Source organism: Mandrillus leucophaeus, unplaced genomic scaffold, assembly GCF_000951045.1.
Source record: "Mandrillus leucophaeus isolate KB7577 unplaced genomic scaffold, Mleu.le_1.0 Scaffold629, whole genome shotgun sequence".
In the NCBI taxonomy this organism is placed as follows: Eukaryota; Metazoa; Chordata; class Mammalia; order Primates; family Cercopithecidae; genus Mandrillus; species Mandrillus leucophaeus.
The window spans coordinates 1,306,179-1,320,320 of NW_012106797.1; the positions used below are offsets into that span (position 1 = coordinate 1,306,179).

Below are 14,142 nucleotides of genomic sequence, written 5' to 3' on the forward strand. Positions count from 1 at the left end.
AGAGTGTTTTCCAACTTGGTTCCATTCTCCCCATCACGTTCAGTTATACCAGTCAAACACAGATTTGGTCTTTTCACATAGCCCCATATTTCTTGGAGGCTTTGTTCATTTCTTTTTATTCTTTTTTCTCTAAACTTGTCTTCTTGCTTTATTTCATTAATTTGATGTTCAGTCACTGATACCCTTTCTTCCACTTGATCGAATTGGCTATTGAAGCTTGTGCATGCATCACGTAGTTCTCCTGCCATGGTTTTCAGCTCCAGCAGGTCATTTAAGGTCTTCTCTACACTGTTTATTCTAGTTAGCCACTCCTGTAACCTCTTTTCAAGGTTTTTAGCTTCCTTGCGATTGGTTAGAACATGCTTCTTTAGCTTGGAGAAGTTTGTTATTACCGACCTTCTGAAGCCTACTTCTGTCAACTCATCAAAGTCATTCTCTTCATCTTTGTTCCATTGCTGGCAAGGAGCTGCAATCCTTTGGAGGAGTAGAGGTGCTCTGGTTTTTAGAATTTTCAGCTTATCTGCTCTGGTTCCTCCCCATCTTTGTGGTTTTATTTACCTTTGGTGTTTGATGTTGGTGAACTACAGATGGGGTTTTGGTGTAGATGTCTTTTAGTTGATGTTGATGCTATTCCTTTTTGTTTGTTAGTTTTCCTTCTAACAGTTAGGTCCCTCAGCTGCAGGTCTATTAGAGTTTGCTGGAGGTCCACTCCAGACCCTGTTTGCTTGGGTATCACCAGTGGAGGCTGCAGAACAGCAAATACTGCAGAATAGTAAATATTGCTGCCTGATCCTTCCTCTGAAATCTTTGTCCCAGAGATGCACCCACCTGTATGAGGTGTCTCCCAGTTAGGCTACACAGGGGTCAGGGACCCACTTGAGGAGGCAGTCTGTCCATTCTCAGAGCTCAAATGCTGTGCTGGAAGAACCACTACTCTCTTCAGAGCTGTCAGACAGGAACGATTAAGCTTGCAGAAGTTGTCTGCTGGCTTTTGTTCAGCTATGTCCTGCCCACAGAGGTGGAGTCTACAGAGGCAGTAGGCCTTGCTGCACTGCAGTGTCCTCCACCCTGTTTGAGCTTTCCGGTCGCTTTGTTTACCTACTCAAACCTCAGCAATGGCGGACGCCCCTCCCCGAGCCAGGCTGCTGCCTCACAGTTCAATCTCAGACTGCTGCGCTAGCAGTGAGCAAGGCTCCTTGGGCGTGGGACCCGCCAAGCCAGGCACGGGAAAGAATCTCCTTGTCTGCCAGTTACTAAGACCTTGGGAAAAGCACAGTACTTGGGGCAGGAGTGTCCTGTTTTTCCAGGTATAGTCTGTCATGATTTCCCTTGGCTAGGAAAGGGAAATTCCCAAACTTCTTGTGCTTCCCAGGTGAGGCGATGCCCTGCCCTGCTTCGACTCGCCCTGCATGAGCTGTACCCACTGTACAACCAGGCCCAGTGAGATGAACCAGATACCTCAGTTGGAAATGCAGAAATCACCTGTCTTCTGCATCGATCACTCTGGGAGCTGCAGACTGGAGCTATTCCTATTTGGCCATCTTGGAATGGAAGCCTGCATCAATGTTCTTAGCTAGATCTTCTGGATAATTTGCAGCTTCTATATCAGTACTTGCTGCTTCAGTTTGCACTTTTATGTTACAGAGATGGCTGCTTTCCTTAAACCTCGTGAGTCAACCTCTCTTAGTTTCAAACTTTTCTTCTGCAACTTCCTCTCCTCCCTCAGCCTTTGTTAAATTGAGGAGAGTTAGGGCCTTGTTGTGGATTATGCGTTGGCCTAAGGGAATGTTGTGACTCCTTTAGTCTTTTACACAGACCACTAGTACTTTATCTGTATTAACAATAAGGCTGTTTTAGTTTTGTATCATGGGAGTACCACTTTTAATTTCCTTCAATAACTTTTTATTTGCATTCACATCTTGGCTAACTGTTTGTGACAAGCGGCCTGGCTTTCAACCTGTCTCGGCTTTTGACATGCCTTCTTCACTAAGCTTAATCATTTCTACTTTTGATGTAAAACGAGAGATGTGCGACTATTCCTTTTGCTTGAACAGTTACAAACCATTTCAGGGTAATTAATTGGCTTAATTTTGATACTGTTGTGTCTCAGGAAATAGGGAGGCCCAAGAAGAGGAAGAAAGACAGGGAACAGCTGGTCAGTGGGGCTGTCAGAACACACACATATATCCACTAAGTTTGCCCTCTTATATGGGTATAATTTGTGGTACCCCAAAACAATTACAATGGTAACATCAAAGATCACTGATCACAGATCAGCATAACAGATGTGATAATAAAGTTTGAAATATTATCAGAATTACCAAAATGTGACACAGGAACACGAAGTGAGCACATGCCAATTGGAACAATGGCACTGACAGACTTGGTTAACACAAGGTTGCCACAAACCTTCAGTTTGTAAAAAATGCTGTGCCTGACTGGGTGCAATGGCTCACACCTGCAATCTCAGCACTTTGGGAGGCTGAGGTGGGAAAATTGCTTGAGCCCAGCAGTTTGAGACCAGCCTGGGCAACAAAATGAGACCCACTTCTCTATAAAAATTTTAAAAAATTAACTGGAGGTGGTGGTGAGTGCCTGTGGTCCCGGCTACATGAGAAACTAAGGCAGGCGGATCTTGAGCCCAGGAGGTCGAGACTGCAGTGAGCTATATTCACATCACTGCACTCCAGCATAGGCAACAGAGCAAGACCCTGTCTCAAAAATAAATAAATAAATAAAGGTTTAAGAAAAATTGCAAATAAAAAAATTCATTAAATGTTCTGTTGAGAAAATGTCAAGCAATCCAGAGCCCTTAACTGCTGCCATCAGAAGGATGATAAGGCTCAAATGTGGCATGCCTCTTTGGTGGCTGCTGGCACAGGGATTCAGGCCTAGAAAACAATTGGTATAAAGTAGTATGATGGTTGTCTGGGAAGTTACTCATCACTCAAATTCAGTGACCTAGTCACTGTCTTATATTTGAATCACACTGAAAGAGTGCAAGTAGAATATGAATGATTTAGAGTTTTAGAGAATACTGTGGTGTGTGTGGGAAAGGGGGAAGGTGAGGAGGAAAAGTTTACAGTAGCATTGGAATTAAATCCCAACCTGCCAAATACTTGCCAGCATAAGACACTGTCTGCCCTTCTCCCTCTGCACCCCTTTCTCCCAGCTTTGTTTCTTATCACTCTAAGTTACAGGTAAGGTTGGAGGGTGGTGTGGCAAGTGAGATCAAGGAGAGAGGAATGGGGAGGCAACTTTGCTAACCCTTCCAAAATGGTGCCAAGGATTAAAGCTGGCATAGAAGGAATTAAGAAGAAGTAGAGCTGTAGGATGACAGGTGCACTTTATTTTGTGGCATGATGCAGCTGATTTATGACTGGCATGTAACTAGAAGGCATGTGCATCTGGCTGTAGCAACATGCCTGGTGTTCTGTGTGGAGATTGTATTGGTGTCAGTAAACTTTTGAGAAATACTTTGGGCAGCTGGGTTACATTGTGGATTTGATAATTCATACTAAGCATATAGAGGATGCATATCAAGCCATCATTTACATCCTCTAAGCCAAAGGCTCAAGGACAAGAAAAAGAAAACAAGTCAGCAGAGGGCATCAGTTACACAGCTATACAAAATTTCAAACCCAGTGTATTTAAGGAAACAGGGCTGGAACACAGTGCCATCTTGTGGAAGTTATTGATTTCCCTTTTTATAATGAGATGCAATTAGAGTCGAAATTCTTGCTGAATTGTGGTTTGTGAAATAACTACATCTGAATTAATGAATCTGAGGTCTCCATAAATTCAGGAGGTAAATGGCATACAGGGGTTTGATAAATAATAGCACCTGTATTTTAGGGCACCCAATCCATGCTAGGTAATGTGCTATGCATGTTGTGTGTGTGTGTGTGTGTGTTTGTGTGTGTGTATTTGAATTTACGTCTTACAACGATCCTGTAAGAGGTTTTATTTCAATTTCACAGTTGAAGAGACTGAGACTCAGAGTGGGTTAAGTATTACCTAAGGCTATGTAGCCAACTTGCGCTAATAGTTTGCTTTTATTACACAAAGCCTGTGCTTGTGGCTGAATGGCACCCAGGACTAAAGGATAATGGTAGGCAGTTGCTTTTAATGCTTTGTCAAATCCCTCATCATTCCCTTTATCCCTTATTCTCTTCCCCCAATATCCAACAATATTCCCCAAAATCCAACAAAATATTTCGTGTCTACATAGGCCTCCCTCTACTCACCTTCTACTGTTCAGATTTTATAATGTGTGGCATCAGGAATTTATTGACAATAAATATTTTTTGAGCACTTACTGTATGACAAATACCATTCTGCATGCTTGGAATATATCTATAAATAAAAAGGACAAAGGTTCTTGACCTCGTAGAGCTTACATTATAGCAGGAGGAGACAGATAATAAACATAAATGGAAGACAGTAGTAAGTGCTATGGAAAAAAGAAAAAAAGTGGCATAGCATTAAATAAAGAGGTCAGAGTAGGTCTCATGGGAAAGGTAACGTTTTACCAAAGACTTGAAGGAAGTGAGGGAATAATTCAGATTCCCTGGGGAAGAGCATCCCAGTCAGAGGGAAGAGCTGCTACAAAACCTTTGGGCAGGAGAATACCTGGTGTGTGTGGGGAATAGCAAGGAGTGGCTGAAGTGGAGTGAGCAACAGAAGATGAGGTCATAGAGGTAATGTGGGAAGCTAGATTATGTATGAGATTGTAAGTTATTAAAAGCTTAGGCTTTTACTGTGAGATGGGAGCCATTGGAGGGTCACGGAGAAAAAGAAGATACATATTTTGAAAGGCTCGTTCTGGTTGCTGTAGGGCAAGAGTAGACACAGGAAGAAGTATTAGGAGGATTTTGCAGTAATCCAAGCAAGGGATAATGGTGGCTCAAAACAGAGGATGGCAGAGGAAGTGGCAGAAAGTAGTCACGTTCTAGATATAATTTGAAAGTAAAGCCAATGGGGCTACCTGATGTATTAGATGTAGGGTGTGAAAGAAAGAGAAGAGTTATAAATTAAGGTTTTTCCCCTGAACAAACTGAAATATGGATATGCCGTTAATTGAGATGGGGGCAGAGGAACGGTAACTGGAGATTTTTGGGAGGAAGATTAGGAGTTTAGTTTGGTGCATGTGGGGTAGGAAATGTCTTGAAGACACTTATATTCCCTGAGTAGGGAATATAGGAAATATGACCTTGGAGTTTGAGAGAGATGTATGAAATTCAATATAAATTTGAGATGTGTTAGCAATATAAATGATATTTAATGCTGTGAGACTGAATGAGATCACCAAGGAAATGGGTATAGACAGAGAAGAGGACCAAGAACTCCAAAGTAAAATGTTGAGGAGAAGAAGCAGCAAAGAGATTTTGACAGCAAAACCACTGAGGCAAGGGGAAAATCAAGAGAGTTCTGTGTCCTGGAAACCAAGCATTGAATGTGTCTCCAGAGAGAGTGGGTGATCAGATAAAATGTGATCAGATAAAAACATGATAAAGCAAGTAAGACAGCTGAAAATTGACCTTTACATTTAAAAGAGCAGGTTTTTGTTGGAGTGCTGGGAATAAAAACCTGTTTGGTGTGGGTTTAAGAGAGAATAGAAGAGAAATTCAGCAGCAAGTATAGACAACTTTATAGTTTTGCTTCAAAGGGGAGCCAGGAAATAGGACAGAAACTAAAAGGGAAAGTGAAGACCAAAAAATGATAGCATGTTTGTACCTTGATTGAAATGAAATGGTAGAGAGCTGATAGTTGATGGTGTGAGAGGGAAGAATTGCTGGGGAAATATTCTGGAATACCTAAGTGCACAAGTACAAAGCCTGGCTTTTGACAAGGGCAGGGATGGTTGATCTATGGGAACAAGTGGGAAGACAGAGTATAGATGAATACCAGCATTAGTAAATGGGTAGATGAGGTGATGAGATTCTTCGGGAGTTCTTTTCTGATTGCTTCAATTTTCTCAGGGAAGTTGGAGACAGTGAATCAGCTGAGATTGAGGATGGCAGAGTGAGAGAAAATGTGTGAAACAACTTAGGACAGTGGGAGAGTGAATGAACTAGGGATACTTAGTATAATTGCTTGACAGTATTAAGGGATCACTTGAGTATGGTGGTGATTAATTTAAGGTGAAACCAGTTATCCTGGCTTTGTTCTTTGCTTGTGTGTGTGCTTTCCAGACCATGTACAGTTACATGGGTGCAAACCAGAGTAGGTAGAGAGTTAGATTTACCTAGAATGGTGATTTTAACAAATTGAGAGAAGGGCAAGGGAGACAGGTATATATGCATAGGCATGATGATAATGATTGACCATGGAATTTAAGTTGGGTAAGGAGAGTGAACCTTAAGAAGGGTGAAGGATAGAGGGCTGAGGGACAGCATAAAGGTTAATAGATTGGAGATCCAAGAGATTAAAACAATAGAAGTAGGCTAGAAAGATAGGATATAGAGAAGAGAGAGTGGGGAAAGACAAGGTTTTAATTTTGGAAATAAGTAGCTGAGATAGAGTGGAGAGCAAGATCATTGCAAGGTCTCACTACTTAGCACTCAAGTAGAAGGAAAAAAAAGATCGTTGGAAGAGTGAAGTCAAGAAAATGAGAGGCAGGGTGGGGGTGGATTACCAACAAGCATATGAAAATCCCCAAGAGTTAAAACAGGAGTATCACTGGAGGGAGTGACATTGAAACAGTAGCTAAAATCATCAAGAAATAAGCGAGAATGAATTGGGCATTGGTAGTTAAAAGCAACACGTAGGGACATATAGGTAGTGCTATAATCTGATGCCATGAGGTTCAAAGCTGGGGGTTTTAGGGAGGAGGAAGGAAGAATGATCTGAAAACAAAACAAAAAATGAGGATAACTACCCCACTTCAGGCTTAGCAGTGTGAGGGCTGTGGGAGACAAACTGCCACCTTTTGAAAAGGATGCAGGGGAGGTAGTGCTTTTAGAGAAACTCTGGTTTGTTAGAGTAAGATTGTGAAGTGCATATCCAGAGAATAGGTTGAAGATATAGGGAATTTTGTTGATCATGGGCAGTGAATTATAGAGGAGACAGTGGAAGGGTTACAGAAGTTTGGGAGAGATGGGAAAACAATAGGAACATACAGAACTGCATGGAAATTAGTGTGGAGAGTGGCCTAGAAGTCTAGGGGTTCTTGGATGATTGACACAGGCTGGGATAAAAGCTTAATGATATAAGTCCCAGTAAGTGTAAGGCAGATAGTAGTAGTGAGTGTGAGGGGTGGGTACAGAGGGGTGAATTTTGGGGGCTTCCTCTTCACCTTGAAGGAGATGTGTTCTCAGAGTGTAGGCCTTTTCACATCCTCATGAGCATATTATTGCTAACTAACGGGATTAATGTGCTAATTCTCTGGGTGATGTGAATTTTGACAAGGACCTTTTGGGGATAATGTCACAAACTTCCTCAGAACAGTGCAAACTTCTACTAGCAAGCAGTGTCATTGTAGTGCTCTAAAAATTTTGATTTTGGGGAAAGTGATCAGAGCTTAGGTGACAGCCAGAGTTTGACCAACATTCTGTGGAAGGTCGGGTCTGATAAGGTATACTCCTTTGGCCACCAAGAGTGCTCAGGAGAGCTTAGCTGCAGGGGAGAGGCAGATTAGAAACAGCTGAAGGCTTGCTGGGCGTGCTAGCTTAGACCATGCCTATACTTTCTGCTTTAGTTTTCCTTTTGTAACTCACAGATGCCATCAGTGTTGGTTGTTTAACTTGGAAAACAATAACTATCATCGAAAAATTAAAACACCATTTTCCCTCAGGTATATTACTATGATTAATGAGATAATTTCCCCAGTGGCGTAGTCAGGAAGCAGCCATTTCCCAATTGGTTGGCATGTGCTCAGCACCACAAGTCTGGCAACAGTATTTGGTGCTGCCTCCTTATGCCCATCAGGTAATGCAGGGGTAAAAGTACCCAAGGAAAGGGCTTAGAAAGACAAATGGCCTTTTCTGCCACCAAATGGTACCAACTGGCATTGAGAATCAAGTAACATACAGTATGAGCCTAAGGTCTTCTGTCTTAAACAGACTAGCTCTGTAATTCTTTGACCATAATACTATTAGGATGATAGAACAAATTGATTTTACTAATGCTGAGGTCCCTCAGGTTCCCGTGAAACGTGGCTCAAGAGGAGCTGCTTCTACTTTACAAGCTCTATTGGCTCACTGCTTGCCACTCCAGGCTGGCCCTGTGGCCTTGTGCCGGGCCCGAGTGACATTTGGACTGGTTAATGAGAACACTGTGGGCCTCACACTCTTTTTAAGTTGCAAAATAAAAAAGATCTTTAAGGCATTGAGCGGATTTTGTGGATGTAGCTGAGAATATTTTTGTCTTTAAAAGAAAAAAAAAGAGGCAGAAGGAACCATCTCTTTGGCTCTAACTTGCTCTCCATTGCCTTCTGAATGTACCCTCAGAGATAAGAACAAGGAGATCAGGCACAGTGGCTCACACCTGTAAACCCAGCACTTTGGGAAACTGAGGTGGGCAGATCACTTGAGGTCAGGAGTTTAAAGACCAGCCTGGCCCACATTGTGAAACCCCATCTCTACTAAAAATACAAAAATTAGCCAGGTGTGGTGGCAGGCGTCTGTATTCCCAGCTACTCTGGAGGTTGAGGCATGAGAATTGCTTGAACCTGGGAGGCGGAGGTGGCAGTGAGCCGGGATCATGCCACTGCACTCCAGCCTGGGTCACAGAGTGAGACTCCATCTCAAAAAACAAAATAAAACCAAACCAAAAAAAAAGAAGGGGATATAACTCCTTACAGCCTGAAAGGCTAATTTTTTGATAATGTTATGTGGAACATCAAAATACTTTGTTAGTAGCTATTCTGAGAGGCAGAACCCACATCACTAACTTCTTGGTTACTGCCTTGCAAAGACTCTTTGGTCTCCTGGGGCTTCCTTAGGCTTTCGTTATTATCTGCTCATGGCTCATGTTCGTGAGGTTTATTGAAGATGTGAACTGGGGCTGAAAATTGGGATGTGACATAATGTACGATAAAATTTGATTTGATTATAAACCAAGTATGCAAGTAGGAGTTTACAGTGTTGACTCATCCAATAGCCTGCCACCTAGTCTGATCTTAATATGTTGACAGTATTTAGATTCAATAGTAACTTGTAGCATCAAAAACAATAACAAAAATATATACAGATGGTCCCTGACATATAATGGTTCAACTTGGAATTATTTTTTTGTCTCCTCTGTGTATTTTCAAACAGCCTGGCTTCATGCTCACTGATTCTTTCTTCTGCTTGATCAGTTCTGCTAAGAGCCTCTGATGGATGCATCCTTCAGTATGTCAATGGCATTTTTCAACTCCAGAATTTCTGCTTGATTCTTTTTAATTATTTCAATTTCTTTGTTAAATTTATTTGATAGAATTCTGAATACTCCCTTTCTGTGTTATCTTGAAATTTTTTGAATTTCCTCAAAACAGCTATTTTTGAATCCCTTATCTGAAAGGTCACGTACTTCTATCTCTTCAGTATTGGTCACTGATGCCTTATTTAGTTTGTTTGGTAAGGTCATGTTTTCCTGGATGGTCTTGTGCTTGTGGATGCTTGTCAGTGTCTGATCTGGCCTTGTTTGTATGTGTCCTTCTTGGGAATGTTTTCCAGGTATTTGAAGGGACTTGGGTGTTATGATCTAAGTTTTTGGCCACTGCAGCCATATCTGCATTAAGGGGTACCCCAAGCCCAATAACACTGTGGCTCTTGCAGACTCATAGAGGTACCACCTTGGTGGTCCTAGATAATATCCAGAATAATTCTCTGGATTACCAGGCAGAGACTCTTATTCTCTTCCTTTACTTTTTCCCAAAGAAACAGAGTCTCTCTTTCTGTGCTGAGCTGACTGGAGATAGGGGAGAGGTGACACAAGCACCCCTGTGGCCACCACTACTGGGACTGCCCTGGGTCAGACCTGAAGCCAGCATAACACTGGGTCTTGCCCAAGGCCCACTGTAACTATTACCTGGCTACCATCTATGTTCGCTCAAGGTTCTAGGGCTCTACAATCAGCAGGTGGCAAAACCAGCAAGGCTGTGTCCTTTCCTTTAGGGGCTCAAGTTCCCCTGGGCCCTGGGTGAATCCAGAGATGCTGTCTGGGAGTCAGGGCCTAGAGTTGGAAACTTTAGAAATCTACCTGATGTTGTATTCTGCTGTGGCTGACCTGGCACCCAAACCACCGAAGTCCTTCCCACCCTTTCCTGCCCTTCCCTAGGCAAAGGATTTTTCCTCATGTTCAACACCACCACAGGCCCATGAGGAGTACTGCTGGGGTACTGCCAGCGTTCACTTAAGGCCCACGGGCTCTTCTGCCAGAATGTGTTGGATGTTGCCAGGAAAGTGACTTACGCTTCAGGGCAGTGAGCTCCTCTCTGGCCCAGAATAGGTCCGGAGATGCCATCCAAGAGATAAGGACTAGAATCAGGGACCCAAAGAGCTGGCTTGGTGCTCTTTCCCACCATGGCTGAGCTGGTACCTAAGCGCAAGACAGAGTCCCCTTTATTCTTCCCTCTGCTTTTCTCAAGGAGAAGTGGTCTCTCCTCATAGCCATCCGACCTGTGAATGTGCTGGGTCACATCTGAAGCCAGTGCATTTCGGAGTCTCACCTGAGGCCCACGGTATGTACTACTTGGCTACTGCTACTGATTTTTCAGGGTCCAAAGGCTCTTTATTCAGCATGTGATGAAATCTACCAAGATTGGGTCCTTCCCTTCAAGGCAGTGGGTTCCCTTGTGGCCCAGGGTATATCTAGAAATGTCATCCAAGAGCTAGGGCCTGCAATGTGTGCCTCAGGATTTTGCCCAGTACCCTATCCTACTCTGGCTGAACTGGTATCCAAATTGCAAGACAAAGTCCTTTTCACTCTTCCCTCTTCTCTCCTCAAGCAAAGGAAGGAGTCCCTTTTGGAGCCATAAGCTGTGTTGCCTTGGGTTGGGGGAGGGGTGATGTAAGCACTTACTTAGCCATCCTGGCTGGTGTCTTACTAGATCGTGTGATCCCCAGTCCACTGGCTCAAAGCCCAGCACAGCACTAGGACTTGCCTGGGTATTGCAGTTGTTGTGGCCCAGACAGGCTTTCAAGTTTATTTAGGACCTCAGAGCACTTTAGCCCATGGTGGTGGAGGTAGTCGAAACTCAAGTTTCTGAAACCTGGGATGGGCAATTCTCCTCTGGCTAGGGGTGGTCTAAATGGTCCCTCCATTGGCAACAGCTAAGTTCTGCCCAGTGTTGGCAGCGTGGAATTCTAGAGTCCCACAATCGCTGTGCCCTCCCTCCAAGTGCACAGATTTTCTCTCCACACTATGTGGCTGCTGCCAGGGGATGGGGGAATGGTGGTGTCAGCAATTCAAGATTGTCTTTCTTACCTTTTTCAGTACTTCTTTCAGCAACACGAAGTTAAAACCAGGTACTGTGGTCACTTTGTGATCACTGATTTTTGGTTCTTATGAAGGTGCTTTTTTGTTTAGATACTTGTTAAATTTGGTGTTCGTTCATGGAGAACAATTAGTGGAGGCTTCTGTTTGGCCATCTTGCTCTGCATCCTCCCCAACTTATGATTTTTTAACTTTATCATGGGTTCATCAGGGTATTGCATGCATTTTTGACTTACAATATTTTCAACCCGTGGTGGTTTATTGAGATGTAACCCTATCATAAGTGCACCTGTACTATGGTAATAGAGACAGCTAGTATATCCCTTTAAATAGGAAACATATAGTGGTACAGTATCATAAGCTCAATATGATTTATTCAGATTTAGACCCTAGTAAGTATAAAAGTCTATACAAGTTTTTTTTTTTTTTTCTTTCTCAGCAATCTTAAATTCCTGTGACTGAATTTCATTGTTTTAAAATGCATTCACAGTTGAAAAAGTTTACTTCTGAATCTCAGGGAACTGCACTAAAGAATCTGGTATCAATTTTCCGAGGATTTAAAAAAAATCATACTTAATGCTGAGTTATATTAAAGATGTTGGCAAGTACAACATTTTTTTCTAACTATATGATAAAGAGCATTGAAATGTATCATGCTCCAAACCCATTAAAAGTATCTGCACCTGTAACTGAACATCAGATGTTATACCTTACTTCCTTTTGGCTTTCAACTTCTAGGCTGTCTGTTGAAACACCCCTCAATGTTTATGTGGCCTCCAAGGCATACAAACATTTTCAGGGAAACCCTATAAGGAAAGAATTGGAAGTTTTATTTATTTTTTTTCCTACCTTTAGTTCTCTTTTTTCCATCTTTCAGATCTTTAGATGTTCTGAGTTTTTGTAGCTGGAGACTGGGGAAACCTAGCTCCCCTCACTGTGGCCAGTGGAAGACTGCTGTGGAGAACCTCAATCCAAAGTGTTTTTGTTAAGAGACAAAGTAAACAGGCCAGTTTAAAGTTTCAATACCAGTATGCCTCTTTCTCTGCCAACATGTGTGTGATTTAGATCCTGAATCATATAATTCCATTCAGAATGAAAAATTTGGTTTCTGATTGGCTGAAATGAGTTCTAGTATTCCCTTCTTTGTTAGAAGTCAAAGTCACCATGTTCTGGAACATTAGCATGTGTCAGGTAAAGTTGATAACAGGATACTAAAACTCAAATAGCTGCTTCAGTACTGAAGTCAGAACAGTTCTACCTGGAAAAACAACCAAATTTTTCTCGTTTTATAGCACTACATTGTAATTGCTTATTTAGCTATTTTGTAAGCTACTTTTATTCTGTTACTTCTCTGGTACTCCCAGGGTCTAGGACATTATCATGAATTCAAGAAACGTTTGATGCATAAATAAAGGAATGAAAATGTATAAGGAATGTTATGTTTACTAAAGGCACAATAGTTTGACTTTTCCTGACTCCTGAGTTATGATCAACTCTGAAAAAGGGAGTAATTTTTCAACTCTGTTAAACATAGTGGGGTGGAGGTGGGGGTAAGAAGAGTTGGGGAAGGGTACATTATGAAACACAGAAATACTATTTACTAAGTACATATTAACAAATCTTAGCATAATTTAATTTTACTCCAGGCTGTCCCCCTATCCTCTTCCCCTACCCTCTTTTTTCTGGCCTGTAGAATGTAAGGAAGGGAACATACTTCTTTGTTAAGGAAAACTGAGTAAGGTTGTCATTTCATTCTGTTATGACTGGAGTTTTTCCTTCTCATCGTTCATCAGGTCAATTTAAGTTTTGAACATCTAAACTGTGTAACACTGCATATAAAAATAAGTCCATGTTTAAGACAAAGTAGAAAAGTACCAAACACTTTAAAAAAATGAATTGAAGAAAACCTTGTCTTTGACAACTTCTGTTTTTATTTGGGGAGGCAGTATGAAATCATCTAGGTACATTTTTGTCTATTGGGATGAAGAATGCTATCCAGTAAGAATATTGATTTAAAAATCAAATGCCTGGACTGGAGGGGAAGGAAAGGACAAAAGACTGCATGCTGTGTGCTATTTTGCATCAACTCAATTCCTTTCTGCTATACATGAGCTTCAGTTGATGCCTTGGTCTGGAGCCTTTGAACTTTCTTAGTTACCAGTGATTTTAAATGGTGGTCATTGGACCGGGGATACAATTAAAATAATATAACATGCCATATGAAAATTTTAAACCAAGAAACTGATTTTTCATTTTCAAGTGGGGGAATTCAGTCCTTAAAAAAAATTGTGGTCCAAAGAAAGAGCATTACTAATGAGGATTCTCCCTTTTACAATTGAGGGTTCCCGCCTACATCTTCCTAACACCTCCTTTGCCAGGGCTTGCCTAGGTCAGATGAGAAGTAAATAGAACTGATGAATGATTTTTTTGACTCTCTTGTCATGTAGTTTTCTATCTTAATATGCTGAAGGGGAGCACATTCAGAACTGATCTCATTTGAGAAGGACTACTTTTAAGTTCTATTTTAGGCCACACAAATTTTCAAAAAATAAAATTCTGAATTAAATCTTAAACCCTTGGGAAGGCTTCCGATCACATATTTGGTGGAATGTACTATATTACCTAAATAATAAACATTTTATTTGGATACATCTTTGGGATGCTTGTTAAAAAATTATAGATTAAAATTTTAGTGTTAGAATTATGATTTGAGGATAGAGG

At 41.6% G+C, this 14,142-nt stretch overlaps 1 protein-coding gene across 1 annotated transcript in view; it reads right to left on the reverse strand.

Annotated features, from left to right (window-relative positions):
• LOC105554130 (chromosome unknown open reading frame, human C1orf105) overlaps positions 1 to 12,488 on the reverse strand; it is a 59,776-nt gene extending 47,288 nt beyond the window's left edge. The window contains exon 1 of the mRNA XM_012000428.1: positions 12,271 to 12,488. Coding sequence (XP_011855818.1) covers positions 12,271 to 12,291 — 21 coding nt within the window. The 5' untranslated portion in view covers positions 12,292 to 12,488. The remainder of the gene's footprint in view (positions 1 to 12,270) is intronic.
• Positions 12,489 to 14,142: the final 1,654 nt, after the last annotated feature.